The sequence below is a fragment of the Conger conger genome, chromosome 14 (genome assembly GCF_963514075.1).
Source record: "Conger conger chromosome 14, fConCon1.1, whole genome shotgun sequence".
Taxonomy (NCBI): domain Eukaryota; kingdom Metazoa; phylum Chordata; class Actinopteri; order Anguilliformes; family Congridae; genus Conger; species Conger conger.
In genome coordinates this window covers 36,220,100-36,241,527 of record NC_083773.1, presented here as the reverse complement: position 1 = coordinate 36,241,527, position 21,428 = coordinate 36,220,100, and the positions used below count along the sequence as shown (strand labels likewise).

Genomic DNA, 21,428 nt, shown 5'->3' with positions numbered 1-21,428 from the left:
CAGAGCAGAGCCCCCAGCCCAGCCCAGAGCAGAGCAGAGCCCCCAGCCCAGAGCAGAGCCCCCAGCCCAGAGCAGAGCCCCCAGCCCAGAGCAGAGCCCCCAGCCCAGAGCAGAGCCCCCAGGCCAGAGCAGAGCCCCCGGCCCAGCCCAGAGCAGAGCCCCCAGCCCAGAGCAGAGCCCCCAGCCCAGAGCTCCCAGCCCAGGGCTCATCAGACTGCACGCTCGACCACACACTTCTCCCCTGGAAAAGCACACCGCTGCCGGGAGGGACCGGGAAGAGCCAAAATGGCAGCTGTGGAGACACCCCGTGGGTTTAGCCTGCTGTGTGATAATGGGGAGGACACTGGCAGACCACTACGCACACACAGAAACACACGGACAGAAACACAGAAACACACACACATACATGCTCACAAAGCCACGGCCTGCTGTCACTGGCAAAAATGCACTACCACTCTTCCTACTTCATCATACAGGAATCAGTGAATCTGCAGACTCAACTCATGGCCTTATTTACAGGATTCAGGCTGCAGATTTGGTCAGAGGCTTTAATTATGGGATTCAGTCTGCAGAATCAGTTTGTGGCTTTATTCACGGGATTCAGTCTGCAGAATCGGTTCGTGGCTTTATTCACGGGATTCAGTCTGCAGATTTGGTTGGAGGCTTTATTAATAGGATTCAGTCTGCAGATTTGGTTTATGGCTTTATTTATGCGATTCAGTCTGCAGAATCAGCTCATGGCTTAATTTACAGGATTCAGTCTGCAGAATTGGTCCGTGGCTATATTTACAGGATTCAGTCTGCAGAATCAGTTCATGGCTGTATTTTTGGGATTCAGTCACAAGAATCAGTTCATGGCTTTATTTACAGGATTCAGTCTGCAAAGTTCCGGGCTTAACAAAGCTGTAAAAATGTTAAAAGATCAGGGACCTGTACGGGACCTTCACTCAATATTTCACCCATCTGAAGCACAGAGTACGCAAGCTTTCTGAGCTACCTCCGTGTATCAGATTAAAGAAAGGAGGATGCAACTTTAGGGCATTCAGAGACAGGCCTGGTTCTCAAGTACAGCTTATGTCCTCCTGCACAAAGCAGCCTCTATTCAAAAGAGAGGCCAAACTGGGCACACAACTCAGAGTTTCACCAGCCGCTCCTCCAGAATACTGCTATTCTGAACACTTCAAAGACCACTTCATCTAAAGAGGTGCTACTAAAAACCATATAAAAAACACAAAGTGGAAAAATATCAAGCTAATAAAACAACATTTTATGTTATGAACCATTTTTAACATCAAAGTCGTCTGAGGGCAACCAAAATAAGTCACGTGATTTCCGCCAGGTTTGTTTCTTTCTGGCTGCTTAAGCGTCATACGGTTTGAGTTTGCATTTTTCCTTGGGCAAGGGTAGGTGATGGACAATGACACGTTTTCACAGATGAACTCACGAAGACCAGGCCACACTCACACGATAATACAGCCAATAGTTAGATAAAGGCCAGACTACAGTCTTATAATAATACAATGGCTTAATAAAAAGATGGAGAAGTTGGCTAACATGCTTGAAAGGAACCTGGAAGGTTGGTGGTTCAAGTCGCTATTAGGACCTTCAGCAAGCCCCTTAACCCCACAATGCTCGGGGTTGACCCCTGCTTAGCCTAATCAACTGTAAGTCCCTTTCAATAAAAGCGTCAGGTAAATAACCGCACTGTAATGTAATGGAAAGTACTGGAACAGTTGCAGACCTGTTTGGCAGAAGGTGCAAGTGCATCTCCCCCCCCATACAGTGGTTCCGGATGAAGATAAAAATGAATGGGCCACAGTTCTGTCCCAAGGATGCCACCGAGTCTCCAAGTCTACCATATATCTGGTAAACGTCACTGGAACTTCGATGAGAACCAGGTGTTTTGGTCAAATCAGACCAAAACTGAGCTTTGTGGGCACACACAAACCAGCGGTGTGGCACCAGAAGGAGGACGCTTACTTTGAAAAGAATACCTACAGTGAAATATGATGGAGGAGGTTCTTTGATGTCATAGGGTTATTATGTATCTATAGGTCCTCGCAACCTAGTTACAATGAATTAACTCTAGCAAGCATCAAAAATCTGTCCTCTCCCCCACAACGAAGCTCAAACGTGACTGCAAATGGATCGTTCCAATAGGCCAATGCTCAAACATCACAAAATCAATCATTTCTTTTGAACCCGAATTCACCATTTACTATTTTACTGTAGCTCTCTCAGCCTACAGACTTGAGCTCATCTAAAATTTTCTTTGAATTGAACAGTGCAGTCCCCAAGGACAGACTGCAGGATCAAAAGGATGTTGAAAGAGTCTAGCCTATATGGAGGAATGGTAAAGTATGCCTATATGGAGGAATGGTAAAGTTAGCCTCTATGGAGGAAAGATAAAGTTAGCCTCTATGGAGGAATGGTAAAGTTAGCCTATATAGAGGAATGGTAAAGTATGCCTATATGGAGGAATGGTAAAGTATGCCTATATGGAGGAATGGTAAAGTTAGCCTATATGGAGGAATGGTAAAGTAAGCCTATATGGAGGAATGGTAAAGTAAGCCTATATGGAGGAATGGTAAAGTTAGCCTATATAGAGGAATGGTAAAGTGAGCCTATACAGAGGAATTATAAAAGTTAGCCTATACGGAAAAATGGTAAAGTTAGTCTACATGGAGGAAAGGTAAAGTTAACCTATATAGAGGAATGGTAAGTTAGCCTATATGGTTAGAAGGGGTGTGACTATTTGTGACTCCAATTATTTGAATACATTCATTTGCAAAAAAATAATATTTTGGTTCATCCCATTGAATCAAAACGAAACTAGAATATGTTCTACGTCTTTCAGAGCTAAAATATTGCCCAACACTTGTACTGTTGTATTTTATGCTGTTTTTTTTCTCGCCTTCCTGAAGGGTGTGAATAATTTGGGTTCAGTACATCCATCACACAGACAAGTACATTTGAAAAAAATACAAATAAAAATGAATTTAAAAAAAACCGGATACCAACCTGCTTTTCTTTCTTTTGTATTTTCATGTTTTTCTAGTCCTTGCTAATTGTTGCATCTAAAGAAACAAAACAGGAAAAAAATAATTCAGTCATCAGCAAAACAATATCTTGAGTTTGATGATCAATGGCTGCGAGGCCACCCCATCCCAGCACAATTACAGCACCAAGATTACAGCAAAAGATCCTCTGAGGGCCCGCGTCAGTCAGGGACCTTGTAGGCATCCTGAGCCCCCCTCCCACCCCCCACGAGTAATGGTCATGAAGTGAAAGTAGGCAAACCTATGTAAAAGAAGCGACATTTCAGAGATACCAAGATAGCGGTTTATTCGAACGCAACATAGCAGTAAGCTCAACAGTAACCATTTGCTAAATGACAATAATTAACAGGCACTGTGTTTTCTACAAAGGCGAGGATGTGGTTTCGTACAGCGGAAGCTCTATTAAGTAAAGGGACAGTATCCTGTCTGACTGTTTTGCCAACAACCGAGAAAAGCACAACATGGGAACAAGTTAATCACCCCTCTCCAAACTCCCCCAGCTCCTTAGCAAAAGATCTCCTGGCTGTCCCAGGCACCATTTCTAAAACAAGAGAGAACAAGATATTTGCGGCAGGGGCTCCAATTCTATGGAATGACCTGCCAGATTTTATCAGGGTTTCTGTGTCTTACGGCATTCAACCTTACGCAACCATTTTACGGGTTTTACAGCGTTTATTGTCATTATTCGGTTTTATGTCTTTATCGATACTTTTACAGGTTTAAAGTGCTTGGAGCACCATGCAAAAAGCATGCTGACAAGTGATTCTAATATTATAACTTATTATTGTTGTCGTTATTGTTATTATATCAGTTTCACACTCCTCAATCCTCAATATGGAGGGAAAAAACACTTGGGGAAGCAAAGGTGGATCCACAACTGACACAGCAAATGAAGTGATGGTCAGAAGCAAATGCTGTGCTAAGAGTGCTTTAGAGTCAGTGTCAGCGCTGCAAAGCAACAAAGCAAATTTATTCAACTGCCTTAAAGCGATCCGAAAGTTCAGTGAAGGCGTCTTTTATTGATTTGAATCTTAACGTTCGATAAATCTTCTTGAATTGCAAAATCAAAGCATAATCATCATAAATATTTGTGATCACAATATTGAAGAAAACCAAAACAAAAACATCATGCCAATGTCAGCAATTTCAACTCGCAATTTCAACTTCAAAACGCAACCGTAATTTTTTGTTGTTCTTTTTCTCACAACCAGCAACAGTAATTAGATACTGGAGGTCAGATGATTCCTTTTGCATCAGGTTAGGCCTTAGGATTGAGCTAGGCCTCAATCATTGGAGGCAGTGACAATATAAGACCATTGTGAGATTGCTAAATAAGTGTCCAAACTTTGTGTGCCGTTATCGATGTCATATGTATATTTAAGAGTCATATCTGACATCATAGCAGGACTTTTCATGGTCCTTGTCAAGACTCCTTACATCGATAGATGCATCATGCCAAATGCAGGAGAAATATGTTAACATCTGGGCAGTCAAGCTGAAATTCAGCAGTTATCCTCTAGATGTCCCAGTAGTCACTCTCTGAGTTCAGCATTCATTTCACAACCATGAAAAACTAATTACACAACTAGGACCAATTACACAACTATCTCAAGAAGAGAAAAACAATCTTCCTGCAGATAGTGTTGTGCAGAAGAGCTGAAGGGCAGACAAACAATGTTGACAGAATAAACATATTACCCTGGTACATTTCAAACTATAGACCAAATTCATTTTGCACGGCCTGTATCTCCTCTTTAGACCACAGGAAAACGATTACAGTTACAGCCCAGCAATGCAGAAATGCAAAAGCTGAAGGTAGAGACAGAAGAGGGAAGCCGGCTTTGCTTGGTTTTGGGTCAGCGGGTGAGTCATTGAGAAACTCACACTGTTGTATGACTGGAGTAGCCTGTGACAGCTAACTGTCTCTCACTTTCAATGTGTAACACAAAAAAAAATGGACTCACACCCATGGGCTCACAGCTTTTGACCCTGGAGCTTTTCCCACGTGACATGACATATGTTTTTGCATAATTATCCGATGACGTTGCTAAATGTTAACACAGAGAGCTGACTACAGGAGGGAATTGGGCTCTGCGGGGAGGGTTAGGGACTTTTCAAAAGACCTACGTACATCACTGCTCTTTTCGGGCGTGGGCGTTTTAGGTACTAAAACCAGGAAGAGAACACTGATGCATGTGGGCCTTTAGCAGTATGAAAACAATGGAAGAGGGGAAGGGAAACATTTTTTTAAGCCGCATTTTCACTTAACATAACATCTCTTTCCCATAAATGCGGTTTTTCAAAATATATGGCCTCGTTTCTCTTCGGCCAGTAGTCTCAGCTCGGTCTTACACGGATGACTCCCCCTTCACAGATGGACAGTTACTTTGCAAGGGTCAAGGAGGGACTTTCTAGTCTGCCATTTGAAGGGCGATGACTCTTCGGGCAGCACCTAAACTGAGAAAACTGAACCCGGCAACAGACAGGTCGATTATTCTGGGCCATTCCGACAGGTGTGATCATGCCTTGTGGGACAAGGTCACTGACCACGGTAATACTGATAAGATGCTTCATATCGCTTCTCACAGCACACTGTCCAAGACAACCGGCTAATGGACGCACAACCCCAAAGCAACTACATTTGCCACAATTCCCACAAGGCAGCATCTGACCATTGTTCAAATTCACTTAGGAGTCAACTAGTCTTATCAGACCATGTCAAGAGGCAACACTTAACATTCAAGGCCAAAATTCAGAGAACACCTCGTGAAACTGTCGAGAGATGACTGAAAGTAGTCAATGTACCTGACCGGCACCACCCGAAACTGAAGACTCCTTATGTCACAACGGTTCAGCAGCGTTTCAATGTGGCCACAAACACAAAGAACAGTGTTGGCGTTGGCGTCAAAAACCTTCAAGGCACAGAGAGAACCTCGACGAAGAGGCTAAACCTCGACGGCCTGTCCTCTCCTTGGACAGCTGCTCATTAGGAACTCCCCAGAATCTCTCCAGGTTGGACTTCCCCCAAAAGTCCAACCCAGAGAAGTCCTCCGCTCCATTAACCGTGGACAACAAAAGCCTTCAGCCAGATGGTGAGCGACATCCAGTCATCCAGTCACCTGCCATGGCATGGCAGCCATCCCAACATCTTTAAATAAGGTGGAGAAAACCTTGAATCCCGTCTTGACATTTGCAACCCAGGGACGCTGCAACGCGGCTAATAGGATGCAATTATAACCCAGCGGATGCCAAGAAGTGGTAATCACTGTATGCATATGCACTGCTACAGGGCCTCACAGACTTTTTTTTTTTTAAAACCAGCCATGGCAACAGCATGGCAACTGGAGAAGGACACGATCACTATGGGTTTTATATGTCGCTCTTTGACGATATTCTTAAGGTGGCAGCAGTCCGTTTTTATCCCAGCCTTTATGGAATCTGAATACGGAGAGAGGGACAGGAATAGGGACCGGGTGTCCGCAGTCGGCCGTTCGTACGTTTGACACTGCACTAAACTGAAAATGAGAATTCACTACTTTTCGATCAGAGATGAAATGGCAGTGCTTCACTCAACCACCTCCCAGTATAGTCTATGAATCAGAGTTTTCCCTCACCCCTGGCCTGGTAACTGAGTTTAGCCATATATACTCTATCCAACTGCCTAGTTTCTTTATGTCTGTCTTTACTGTGCAATCAACAGGAGTTGACAACACTGCACATTCATTCACGAAAGCTATCAACCGTCACAAGTCAGCATGTCTGGAATTGGGTATTTCCTGCTGGAAACCTTGGGGGGGGGGGGGGGGGGGGTTAATTCTGAGCAAGATGTAACATTACAGCTACACTGTGACATTACATCCTGTGCAAAGGCACATTGGTCATAATACTTTGTGTACTTCAATTCTGGGGAGGAAGGAACTGCCTTACACTTTTAATGTTTGGCCTCTGGTTGAAACCAGAAGTACAGCCAAAATGAAACTCATGAGGACATCAAGGCCGAAAATCGCATTGTAAAACTTATTATATACATTCATACAATAAAGTGGTCCGACAAAGGAGCAATATCACGGTCAACCTGTTCATTCCAAAACTGCATTTATACTATAAAACAACAATGTGGGAGGTACTGGTAAATTAGTTGATTTAAACAAAAAATATTTTTTAGGCCTACACATAAAAACAGAAATATGGCAGGTACAAGTAAGTTCTCAGTTTGTATGTAGATGTCCACATGTTTCCAGACACACATATGCTTTATATTCTATTGTATGCTGTATATTGTATATCATATAATCCTGTTTATACTATACAAGCAGCTGAAAGATGAGCCAGGTGGACTGGATGGAAACTAGGGATGTGAAAGTTTAAACTCAAGGTTAAACTTTTTTTAAAAAGGTTAACCGAATTGCTAACTGATTCTTTTTTTCGGAAGCTGAAACGCTAAACTCAGCTTAAAATAAATGTGCGTTCACCACCAGTAACAAAACGCACAAATTGGTCGGACAATTGAAAGAAACATTCCTGCCAGGCACTTGACATTGTAAACTAGCAATTCACAAGCATGTTCTATCTTTGGCCATTTCAGGGGTTTATGAATTTGAACACCTCAGGGAATTGAATGCTACAGCATTATCAAAACATTTCTTTGTGTATAAAATATGTAGCTGTGGTTCACGTATGGCTTATTGTATAGCATTTCTTAAGGTTCACAGAGGATCTGCAAATTTAAACTACCGGCAAACTGAATGTAGCTTTCCACTATGCCATATCTAAAGCAATACCTCATTGGACAAAATGCATTGGCAAAGTTTACTTTTACATAAAAATATCAAATTGTCTAGAGACAATTGACATAAAAGTTAAATCATTAGACTAGTCGCCTGTGGTAAAATAGACCCAGTGTTACCATATTATATCAAGCAAATATTGCATGACCACAACATTTTAGTGAACAATCCTGCACACAAAATTTAGTTGTCACCAGCAGCAGATGTACACATTTCACGCCAATCAAGTCTGTCAGGCAGAATTATAATTTAGCTTTTTAAAAAATGGCATGCGATTAACCAGCATGCTTGGATGTAAACTACAGGGATTTAACTACAGACTGCTGTATTTATTAGGTTAGTGTCTGACTTACAAAGTTGACATTTAAATGGAACTATTTAAGATGGCCCAAAATAGTTTGGAAATGCAATGACAATCGTCAGTACTCCATTTTTCTTCTTTTTCTTCTCGTGAATAAGATACGGTCATAAGCAGCCATACGCAGTATCGGTTAGAAGGATAACAAATTACAAATTGGGATAAATTTTTATTTTTTATTTGTCACATCCCTAATGGACACTGCTTCCACTGGGTAACTCAAAAGGTGCAATTCCTAAATTTCCATCCAAATGAAGAAACACCGTGTGGTGAGGTGTGACAACTTCGGTGTCGAAAGCCTTATCGGTGAGAGGCCTCAGGACCGAACGACAGGGCACTGGAACCATTTTAACGCAGAACAAACAGGGTACACCATCAGTAAAGGGACCAAAAAAAAAAAAACAGGAAAAGATGGTGTGCAACAAGGAATAACAGATCCTTGGAGGTTGTTCTTCTTCGCCTCATCCCTCCATATGGATTAAGGAATCTTAGCCAACTTGAAGAGGCCCCACTGGTGAGATATTCTTCGCCAGCTCGTGAAAAGAAAAAAAATTAATAAATCAACATAACCGCCGCAGGTGTTACGGGAACCACGACTATATAAAATTTTTTTAAAAAGAAGGCGAGCAAACGTGGATTCCTCACGCTTGCAGAAAAGAGCCTGGAAAGCGAACGACAGCGAAGTTGCCGGCTGTCTGTCACCAGGAAAGGAGGAGCTGAGACATCAGGGGGATTCCCGTGAACCGTGGAAACCTGGCAGACTGGGTGTGGAGGAAGCTGATCGCTACCTCACGGGAAGCCCCCGCTTACCTGGAGAAGAGACTGCCACGCTCAAAGACACCCTCCTCCAACCCAAAGCCCTGGGGTCAGAAGACAAGGAAGCAGTGGACGTGGCAAACTTCTGAAGCCTCAACACGCCTATAAGCCTTCATGGAGGCTGACAATTGCCCTGAATGAGGTTTTTTTTTTTTTTTTTTTTTTTTTCACATAGGCTCGGACAACAAACGTGCAAACTGTTTTTAAACCTCTCACCTCACCAAATTAGCTCAGGTTAACAAGAAGGTATACAGGTGCACACATGACTTGCTTCGCTTTTTTTTGTTTGATTTGTATTCATTCAACTTTTTGTTTTGTGCAAGAGATCATATAGCACGGAAGTCATCAAATCTGGCCTATGAATCCAAATCCAGCCCTGGTTTTCTTTTCTCCCGGGAAATTAACTGAATAATTAGTGCTACTAATTGGCCAGACTGTCTTCCCACCTGACTCCCAGGTAAAGGGAGGATGGAAAACCAGCACTCCTCAGCCTTCGAGGCAAGGAGCATTATTTGATGACCCCTGCTCTATGGGATCAATACAAACAACGGAAGCAGCCTACCATGGAAAACCGCTGGCACCTGACTAGATAAGACGCACTGCGGTCCTTGGTTAGGCTTGCTTTTAAAACTGGAACATGGCAGCCAGTTCATAAAACTTTCTCTTATTTCACATAAACAGTCCACTAAAATATGTTTCTGAAAACACTTGAGGCGGGCAATAGGCAATACAGTTGCTGAATCATGAGTCCTATACCCTCTACCACGCCTAGTTTGTCAGTTTGATCCAAGTTTCATGAGGCAGGCGAGCTATGCGGGATGGATAAATTTGCGTATATCCTATGCAAATACAGAACTGAAGAATGTACCACCACACTCGGCAGACTGCATCCGTCATAAAAAATTAACAGAATGCGCCAGAATCGGTAAGAACGCACCGTTACAACGCCATAGAGCAGAACATAACCACAACGGACAGCTGCCACATTAAAAACGTGACACTGTAAATACATGCCATGCCCATTCTTGTGAATACGGGGCCCAATGCCGTAACATTTTTTTATGTTTTGTGAGGCCAGTTAGCCTCAGTTTATTTAATGTTTGCCTGATTGTGGCCCCTTAATTGCAGGTTGCCAGAAACCCTGAAGCGGTATTGCTACTTACACCAAACAAATTAAATACCAGATTTTCCGATAAATGTTCCAGGCTGTCTTTTGCATGACAGAGACTTGCAGGGCTGTAGCCTACTGTGGATTTGAATGGCATGCTCAACCTGGCAGAGGGCCAAGTAATCTGTGTAATACTGAAATCATAGGCTAGGCTACTTAGGCAATTAGCTAAATACACTCAACCTACAGCTGTTATCCCATGTATGCAATTGTAACATAATTATACACTGACATTCTCACAGTATTTGATTATTATTGTATTTATTTTTGAGTATGAAACTCAACTTTGGACCAAGGCTCTGCACTGCATTGGAAGAGCGTGTGACCTTACTCTTAAAAGTTTTGCTTTCAAGATTACAGGGTCTGCACCTCACTAAACAAGGGTGTGCATTTTCCTTTTTTTGCGCCAGGGCTCTGCACAAACATTTTTCACCAAGGAGCAAAAATTGAAAAATATGGGAGCAAATTAATGCATACCAATTAGATATGCTCCTAAATGATTTCTCCCCAGTTAGCACACATACATTTTCAGGAGTGTTGTAGTGCAGACGTATACGTGGTCCTAATCAGTTGCAAGTTCAAGTTCAGCAGGTATCTGAACGGAGTCAAATAATTTGGATTCAAATAGGCTACTTTTCTGCGCACCAGACAAACTCGAAGAGAAGTATTTGAATCTAAAACAATTGCGTATTTGACCCAGGTCAAACCAGCTATGCTTACTAAGGCTGCTGGGTTCTAAAGCCATTCCTCTGGAGAGAAGGAAAAGTCGCCAGTAAATAAGAGAACACCATAAACCCATGCTTGCTTGCTGACAATCACTGGCTTTCTTCACACACTTCAATCCCAGAGGGCACCGTGTCTGTTGGTTTTAGGCGTTTCAGCGCTTAATTTAAATCACTGATTGAAACATCCGTTGTTTCTAAGGCCTACCACAGCTGCTGAATGCCACTGCGGCCCAAAAAACAATTGAGACCCAGGGCCCAGGTTTAAATTAATTCACAAGCAAACTCAGGCAAAACCTGGAAAAGGAGTACTGGAAAATGAGATAATCCTGCTTTAGTTTCACTTTTCTGGAGGACAGATGGAGAGAAGGCCATCTTTCAGGTCTTTTCCACTGCATTACGTTACGTTGGGTCTACAGGATATTCCTGGGAAGCTAGCTGCATTTTCCTACCGAAACACATAGACAAGTCGTACAATTTCAGAGACCAGTTTCATGCAAATGAAAATGCTAACAAGGGGCCTGCCACATGTCCATTTAAAATGCAGAAAAAAAAAAAAAAAAACCATGATTAAGGGAGTAAGAACAAAAATGTACTTTCATGATACGGAAGCTGGCTCTGTTCAACATAAAGCCAGAGCGCGTTCAAAAAAGGCCACTGAACTCTCCGTGCAGGGGCTTATGGGAAGCGGAGTCCAGAGCATAGGTCTATTCATTCAGAGTCCACCAAGCAACACCTTGAAGTGCAACGAATGACAGCTCTGATGAAGGGGCAATCCATCTGCCCATTTAAGATGATCAAATTAGCATAGAACATTCATTGAAAAACCTAAACAGTTAATAATGTATATAATCATTATTATAATAATGTATATAAAACATAAAAATTATTTATATTTATAATATTATACAGGGGTTTTAATAAATAGTACATCTGCCCAGAGCAAGGAGTTACGGGAAGCGGACTGGATGATTGTTGGACGGTTGTTCTCATTGATAAATGACCTTTATAGGGAAAGTATTAGCAAATTGTTACATTTGCAGATTGAACAAAACCCAGAGGTTCAGCAACAGTTAGTTACAAAAATAAACTTTTTTCCCCCCAAAATAATACAGAACTGGATGGATAGCGGGCATATAAAATTATACATAGCAAAATGTAGTTCTGTACTGGGAAATGACAATTTAAAACATGATTATTTTTTTAGGACAAAATCAGAGCGTGTTAAAATAAAATAAAAAAACCACGCTTAGAGAAACAGTCGAGTGAGCTCTATCAGTATCAAGTTCAAATGAAATGCACTGGCAAAATGTACGGTTACAAATATAAACCAAATTGTATATAAACCTGTACTGGCATAAAAGTACATTCATAAGACCAGTCACCTACGGTATTGGGATAAAATCCAATTTTTAGATTTACATCATTTTCCATCGGATTCCCTGCTTAAAATAGACCAGATTTATCGGGTCACCGCCATGTTATCATATTAGTACGCACATTTACGTGACCAGGGAATGTTGAGTGCACAACCCTGTCTGTAACAGCAGCAGATTGGACACATTTAATGCCAATCAGGTTCACATCTGTCTGGTAGAAGCCATAGGAAGTGGGATGAAAACATGAATTAATTTTATCATTTTAACTGATGCATTATGAAAAATGATGCAATCGACCAGCATGCCTGGACATAGCCTACACAGAATTAACTACAGATTTCCAGACATCTGTGAACAAGATGTCAATGTAAATATTAATATTTAATTTGCCAATTAGGCTATTATCAAACTTACAATGTTGACATTTAAATGGATGGCCAAAATAAAGTTTGAAAATGCAATTAAATTTTGTCAGTACAGTTTTTTTTCCATAAATAAGCTATGGCCCCTATCACAAGTAGCATCGGTTACACGATGGTAAACATTTACAAAAACAGATTTGTCGTCACATCCCTAACTTATCCCCAAACTTATTTGTGTATCGTTAAGCCAGAAGAAAATGTGACAAATAACTTGCATTGCGGCTGTGATGCAAAAAGACAGGTATTTTGAGGAGACTACACACTTCCTAAAAACTCTGAATTTTAAAATCTAAAGCAGAAAGTGTGATATCAACATAATGGTGTGACTGCACATAAAAACAGCACATTGGAAAATATATCTTCATCTTGATTCTTATTAAGAGACACCAGCGTTATGGATGACACCAGCGTTATGGACGTGACATGTCTGAAATGCACATTGTTTGGCGATCTACTTCCCATTCAAATTTTATCATAACACACTTGTCGTCATCTGAAATGCTTCTGAATGTCAGTTTTGACATTGAGAAAACCATCAGAAATTAGATTGTTTTCAAGATGGCTGCCAAATAGCGTTGATTTCAAATAAATTTCAGCATTTTTATGCATTTCATCAGATTTCAAAATGGTCACAATCAACCATTTGGCACAAAATAAGTTTAATTGGGAAGTAAGTATTTAGTAAGTACTTAAAGTAAGTAAATGGCATGTTTATTTTTCATGCTCAGGTTGGCATTACTGTGGAATTGCCCTACTACACAACATTAAGGTTCACATAGTCATCCTATAGTTTTTAAAAAGACATAATCCAGTCGTTCTCAATCTTGGCCCAGTGCGGTGTTCATTTAAGGTTCTTCAACACGGGTGTTTAAGTTCTTTCATATTTTTTTCCTTAAAATTGCTAACACAATGCCAGTTTGGCACATTACTATTTGCGTGGTCTGAATTCTACCTTATCTACCAAATGGTTAGTTTCAGTGGGCATGTGTCTACATTTTGCCAATTAGAAGCCTATTGATGCAACTCTATGATCAGCCATTTTTAGTTTATTTTATACCGCTGTTTATGCTACTTTTATTCTTCATGGCATGCATAGCTATCTGTGACAATGCGACTGAAGAGGGCAAATCCCTGAAAACATTCCCTGAGAAATGGCATTAACATTAACATGGAAAGAAATTCCAATGATTACTAGTTTTTGATGAGCAAGTAATCATTACAATAGTTTACAAGAATGGGTGTTCTGCTTTTCGGCATAATATACAGGATTTTAGACCTTGTGGCCCTGTGTTTACAATCAAAGAAGTCTCCTCCTCAACCCTGCCCATACTATTGAGGACAAGAAACAAGCTTGAGCACTGAAAATGTCAAGTGAAGAGTTGTGGTAAACAAAGATAGATTGAAAATATTTTTTTTAGCCCTATGCAGTGTAATAATGATCTTTACAGTTTAAAGTTATTTTGTGTTTAGTATTTAGCTATTCATAACATTTAATTTAGAACTGGAATGTAGAGACGGAAACACAATCATACTGAGCTAATCGCTAGATAGGATGCGTGCGGTGTCAAATTTAGTTCACCCATAGAGATGGGTTCACCCTGATAAATGCAGGTGAATTACCAAGATAAACAATAAACAGTGACGTTAGTCCCTACATCTTGATGGGCAAGCAGAACTCAAAACAAAACGGTGGGTCACTAGATAGCTAGAAAAAAATTTTACTTCGAGGCCCAACAAAAAAAACACATGAATATAAATATTAAACTCACATCACTTTTTATCCCATTGTGAAACTTTAGCTGTTGCCACCGAGGAAAAGAAATTCCAAGGTTAACTCTACTTCTTGAACGAGCCCTGTGGGCTTGCCTTTTTCGCTTTGCTGTATGTGGGCTTATTCACCTCCGCTAAATTCTGATCCCACACCACACCCAACTCTCCCCACGCAGAAAAAAGTGCCATGCCTAGGAACAACGTCTCAAACGTATTTTAAAATGACACCTTGACAGAGCAATCATCATAGATATGCCTCAATATGGTTTATACCATTTTCAAGGTAAAACTCCTGCATAGTATGCCTATATGAAAACGGGCGCACACTGCAGGGTTTCGGACGAGCAACACCCCACACCCTGGATGCGTGGAGCCATTTCAGTCGCAATGATGCCATTGACATTCCATTACACCTTTTTACACAAGACTCCATTTTCTCATTTTCTCTGTTGAAATCCAAAAAGCAGGCAGTGGTTCAGCCAAAAATCAGCTTAATGCAGCAGGGACTCCCAAACGCTTTCACTGTTTACCCCTTCAGCTATCAACACAGATTCTGTTCACCCCTACAAAACACCTTAGCTTCCTTTTTTTTTTTTTTTTGCTAAAAAATGAAAAAATAAAAATAGATAATACATTTCTAATTATTTTATTTTATTAATTTTTTTTTTACAGCAGAAAAGGGCGGCGATATCGCAGGCGATCACTTTTCATTAATAGTGGAAGCCAAAATCGTGAACAGGATTAATAATGTACGATTAATTTTAGCAGGCTTTTCTCCTGCATGGAGAACTCATAGGTGGCCAACTTGATTGAATTGTGGGCCGCCTCCACACAACAAACCTTATGAGCAAAAGCGATGCGGCGGCACCACTGTGATGCTGCGTAGCGCTATCGTAGTCACACAGCACACCAGGAAAGGCGCTACCAAAGAAGAATGCAAAGCTTCAGCAGCTGTATGCATGATCAGATGCATCAGTTCCTTCCTAAAATGCATGCTATCAGTTTAATGTTTTCAACGTTGCAGATATGGCCCTACAAACTGGTTTTTGAGCTTTTGAGGAGGAGCTGGTGTAAAAACAGTACACTCATCATTTGATAATTACTGGTCACTGGTCAAACGTATAGCCAAATTCACATTATTAAAAATATGAGGTAAATTTGCTCACTACCACCTCTGCCTCTAAAAAAACATATGCACCCAAAGAAAAAAAAAAAAAAACATCAACACAAGTGTTGTGGTGGTTATGTAATGGTGCAGGGCGCATTTTCCTGGCATGGTTTGGTTGTGCTCACCCTCAGAAGGCAAGATTGACGGTAATTTCTGCTTAATGGTACAGTTACCATCTTCACACAATATTAAAGCATTTAATTCCCACAGAGAGGGGCGTCTTTCAAGATGATAAGCCCCTGCTAATCTACAGAATAACCACAGAATACATTGAAGAGTGTGAAAAATAATAATAATAATAATAATAATAATAATAATATTATCATCCAGCATGCAATGGATAAGACTGGTTTGTTCAGTATAAAAATATACATTTTCATACAGCCCCAAAACTTCATGTTGTTACGTTTTTGCCGTGTAGGACAGGTAGAACTCGACCGCACCAGTGCAGTGCAGGTAACAGGGCTAGCACCTGCTTCACTAATACAGGCCGCAAACTCAGATTTGTGGATTTGCGCTGTTCGCCATGGCAACTCTAACTGCCAATTTTAGACTAAACCCTGCACTTAGGGTAGTTTATTTACAGTGTATTCACATTGCTGGCTTTTTGGTTTAACTCCTGAACAGGTCAGATAAAAGGCAGCCTCTGTCAAAACACACTTTTTAGGCTTGTTTTTGCTAATCCTACGACATCCCTCATTGTCATGTGATCAACTGTGAGAATGCAGAGGTCAAAGATCCAAGTTCAACACTGCAAAAAGGATCAGCTGGGAAATATCAGGCTTTCAGGTGATCAAGAAATCACATTTGTACTCAGTTCACAAACCCCCCCTCCCCCCAACACACACACACACACACACACACACACACACACACACACACACACACACACTTTCTGCAGTGCAAAAGGGACAACATACAGGGATCAGTTTAACAATTTATAACCATACAAATTTATATAAAAGAACCAACCAGTGGTTACCAAATAGTTTTGATGGCTAGTCACCATCAAAGTTTGAGATAGTTGCCCAATAATTTATTCTGTAACAAAAATCTAACACAATCCACTTTCCTACCCTAACAGGCCTACTAGGTCAGTTTTTCTGTCAGCTACAGAAAAAAATGTGTACCATGGTATTTAATGATGATTCACTGCTGTGACAGATGTTCTGTCATGTGTAAACTTAATTTAGACAAGAAATTTCAATCTACCAGCTACCAACATAGCCTTTTAAAACACGACTCACCACAGAAAAATTTGGTAAAATCAGATATTTTGTCAATTCATGTGCACTTATTAAAGGCATTTAACAATCACCCAAGTAATAATAGAAGACCAATATAAATGAGTAAAGAGGAATAAAAGTATTAATGCGTACAAATTAAAAAATAAATAATTTAAGGTAGTCTATTCATTCATTGCATATTTCTCCAAACTTCTGCATTGTTACATCCAGTAGGCATGTCATGTAGGTCTGAACGAAGTTAAGGTAACCATAAATGTATGTAGAGTTCGCAAGGCCAGCGCAGGTGGCCTTCCAAAGGTCGTCAGGTGGACTAGTGAAACAAAACTATGTCCATCAGAAGAGTCAGGATAAGTGCAACTTTTCCTTGTATCTTCAGTCATAATTCTAGACGTTACAGCAGCGATGGGACTTTCCTTTAATCCAGATGACTTTTCAGAAACTTTTTTAAATGAATTGTAGTGCCAGCTAATCGAAACAAATATTTTACGGTTAGTTGGATATCCAGCTATAGAAATCCCATAACCTATAGCTTGATCATGACGGAGTTACTAACACAAGCTAAAAATATATTATTACAACGTCATCTAAGCCATGTAGCTAGTTTATTTAAATGCAAGTCATTTTTAACCGGAAAGATATAGCTAGCATTTTCAGAAAATGCTATTAGTATGACAATTACTATAACTACTGCTGTCATAACTATGATAAATTCACACGGTAGATTGGGCACACCAAGTTACTGATCCATTTATACAAGCAACAGCTACTGTCCAGGTAACCACGTAGCTAGGTAAGGTAGAGGGTTACCTGCTTAGCCGTAGCCTTTGTTAGAGAGGCGCATGTTGTTGCTACTACGAGGTTGTGCATGGCTTACGTTAGCTACAAAACACTGAAAATGCTATACCTGCAGGCATCATTTCCTTTTATAGTAACAGGCTATGGAAAAGAAAGGTGGGGATTCGTCTTGATTCCCGCTAACCAGCTACCTTCTAAACGTACTTAATTGGAGTTGGGATATCAATGATGCTCTATTTTCGGATTATCTACACAGCTCACAAGGCAGCTAACTGGCTACCTCCACAAAATCCCACTAACCACATCGACAGCAATGTGCCCTATTTATACTAGCTAGCTGGCTAGCTAGCCAGCTTGCTAACTATAATGTCACTGCAATGATGTTACATATTCGAGTCCTTACACGTGTTAACACCCCCTTAAAACTCCTCACAGGGACATCGCCGCTACCCCACAATACGACCTCACCTACCGGAGCCACACTCACCGGATCGGGCATCAGTTAGCTAACCCATCGCTACACCGCATTTATTCCCAAGGACACAAAAAACGCCATGACAGTTAAGAAAAATGCATAAAAAATTAGAGGGGGTGGGAGACGGAATAAAAAAAACTCCGTGCAATTTCTTAATCCTTGTAAAGCACAAGAGCCGTGGAGTTCATTCATGGGGGATGCACGGAGTTCAATGCTAGGGAACCGCAGCTTTACCATGCAGGGGGCATCGGTACAACACACAATAATAAATAAAAGTTAAAAGATCTACTTACCTAAAATGGCTACTGCAGCAGCCAAAATACAAACAGCTATTATTTGGTGAAGTTTAGCACTGGAAGCCTGCAACAACAGCCTAACCTTAATTGGACCCGCATTATTCTATTTTCCATTGGCTGAAACGTAGCGCATCTGGGTCGATGAATACCGCCATTGGTCGACCAGCTGTCAAACAAGGAGTGCCGTTCTACGTTTGTCTGAGAGCGACTTATTGCAAGCACCATTGTGCACTTTTAGTTATTTGCATTGATGTGAGCGATTTTATGATTGGTCGTCTTTAGTAACATGCAGATTATTAAACTATATTAAATAACCGACTTTCCGTGTTTAAAATGCGTATTTTTTCGCCAAAGGGTGCATTTATTAAGCCGTATTCACCGTATTACTGGACCCAGCGCTAGGTCTCCAGTGGTTTTATATTTCATGTTCCATGCATCCACCAATCATGGTGCTTTTTACTCCATCATTACAACGTTTAAGAAAAAAAGGCCAACATTCCACGTCTTTGCTCATGTTTCGTTTCCCGGATGTTAAATATCCTGCATTAAACAAAGTGCGGGGAAAACTCGCTGGCGAGATCTACCTTCTCTGCGACGAGGCAGTAGACGCGCGTGAAGTTGCCTTGCATTCAGTGACCTGTTAGGACGGTTTCCCCCGTTGTATGGTTTTATAAAGCACGAGCAACTGGCTTTCCATATAAACGCTAATGTGAAATGACAGTCTGCCTTCACAGGTTAGCTTTCCAGTTCTGAACGCGACCAACTGGCCAAAGAAATAACATAACATTCAACAAGATCTTTAATTTCATATTGTTACCCTTTTAACTTAAATTCTTTCTTTCTCTTCATATGTCTTATTCTCCCATTTATGAATGATCTGAATTGAGCTGGCTATGGAACGTTTGGTTTAAGAAAGCTTAATGACTGTTTTGGAGATGAGTGGTAACTAAGCATACAGAGAGAACTGAAGGGTGTGTACTCGTCCTGGTATGGTGCATATGTTTAACTGGCCATCTGTTTTTCCTACACACATTAAACAGATGTATGTGCAATGGACTCCATGTTGTATTACTGTACTTTAAATAAACACGTAGTTGCCACATATGGCCGCAAGCAGTGCAAGCCTCTCTGTTTAACAGTAGGCCACTGCGGTGACCAGGGCTGATCTGCTTCCAGATGTCAAGCCATGGCCAGAGTAGGCTGTTGAGCTAAAGACCAAGGTCAAGTGAACTTATCAGTCTTTTTTCTTCTCCAGTGGTGACAGTAAAAGATAGGATGGCCACTTCCGTAACTGCCAAAAAGGAGGACACAGCAGGATGCAGTTGAACCAGAATACAAACTGAAAATGACCCCAAAATCTATGACACCTAATGAAGTGTAGTGTACTCATTATAGCTGAATGAATATTTATATACGATACTTGCCAGTGGCCTACGTGTCTGTGTATGCATTAATGCAAATAAGTTGTGTGAGCATAACCAACATGGCTAATTTAATTAACCAGTGGATTACCACCCTAGTAACAGACATCCCTGTACTCCTGTGTCTTGTGTCATATAGCTTAGAAGCCTCATCCCTCATTGGGGCCATTGTACTTGTACGACCTGAGAAGATCTTGTTGTCCTTCAGGGTAGATTGCCAATCAGGAGTAACTTCAGGGGGACCTGTCACCCTTCTGCGGGGTAATAGAGCCCTCCACTGGGTATACCCGCAACCAGGTACACTTTTCAGAACTGGCCCTCAAATCCAAATCCAGCCCTGGTTTTCTTTTATCCCAGGTAATTTGTGCTACTGACTGGCCAGACCGTCTTCACACCTGACTCCGAGGTAAAGGAAGGGTGGAAAACCAGCAGTTCTCGGCCCTTGACCACACGTTGCTGATCCTTGCTCCATGCTAACAGATAAACTTTGCTAAGCACTGTCAGAGACATGTGGCACTCACAAAGGCCCTCACACATTCACATTGCACTAAACAAAGCCGCTATTTACCTTTTTGTGGAAGATACGTGAAGTGTGATTTCAATCCGCTTGATATATTGCTGTTTTCTGTATCTCCATCAGTGCACCTGGTAGAGAGTTTATTCAACTAAAATCAACCTTCGATTCTGTGCCTTAGAGGCAGTGTACAATAAAGTAATGGGATTAGACAAAACAGATAGCTTAACTGCACCACACAGGGTACATTTTGTGTTTGGTTTATTACTGGGAATGGGGCTCGTTACAATTGCAGCAGGTAATGTTACAAAGGCAGACAATGCCTAGATCACCAGCATAATATGGCAGTAAATGGCTATGAAGTTGCTGACAGAGTGATACAAATATTTATGGTGGCATTGCCAAATCGAGTGATATGGAATATCTATGGTGCTGTTACCAAATAGAGTGATATGGAATGTCTATGGTGCTGTTACCAAATAGAGTGATATTGAATGTCTATGGAACTGTTGCCAAATAGAGTGATATGGAATATTTATGGTGCTGTTACCAAACAGGAAGCACTGCTAAGGGAGCCATTGCTGACTTTCTTTTCTTTTTTGTGACTTACTTTTTTCTGTGCTCTTATGATCCAAACGCTGGCAAAACTACTGATGCATTTAAACTGCGCGGTTGCTGGCTTGGAGGTGACAATATTAGTGTTGTCAACAAATTCAATATTATCAAAATGAATTGTTTGTTTCAACCGGGATGCCCTTTGTCCTGTAAATTGCAGTTTGGTGAATAACTTTGCCATTTCTATCTATTATGCTGCAAAATCGATAGAGCAATAATGGCAATGTTATAAAAAAGGAATAAGCAATATTAAATCGGCATCAGTCTGTTGTGTCCTGTGATCAAGCAAGAGAATGTTGGCAACCCTTCATGATATACACTCACTCAGCACTTCATTATGTATTTATTCAACTTATTTTTTTGACTTATTGGTCTTCTGCTGCTGTAGCCTATCGACTTAGAGGTTTGATGCATTG

The 21,428-nt window shown here is 41.0% G+C and overlaps 1 protein-coding gene across 1 annotated transcript in view; it reads right to left on the bottom strand.

The window, feature by feature from the left end:
- Positions 1-18,545, bottom strand: part of chd6 (chromodomain helicase DNA binding protein 6) — a 70,846-nt gene extending 52,301 nt beyond the window's left edge. Inside the window, exons 1-2 of the mRNA XM_061219510.1 lie at positions 18,460-18,545; positions 3,022-3,077 (exon numbers count right to left, since the gene is read on the bottom strand). Of these exons, the coding sequence (XP_061075494.1) occupies positions 3,022-3,048 (27 nt within the window). The 5' untranslated portion in view covers positions 3,049-3,077; positions 18,460-18,545. The remainder of the gene's footprint in view (positions 1-3,021; positions 3,078-18,459) is intronic.
- Positions 18,546-21,428: the final 2,883 nt, after the last annotated feature.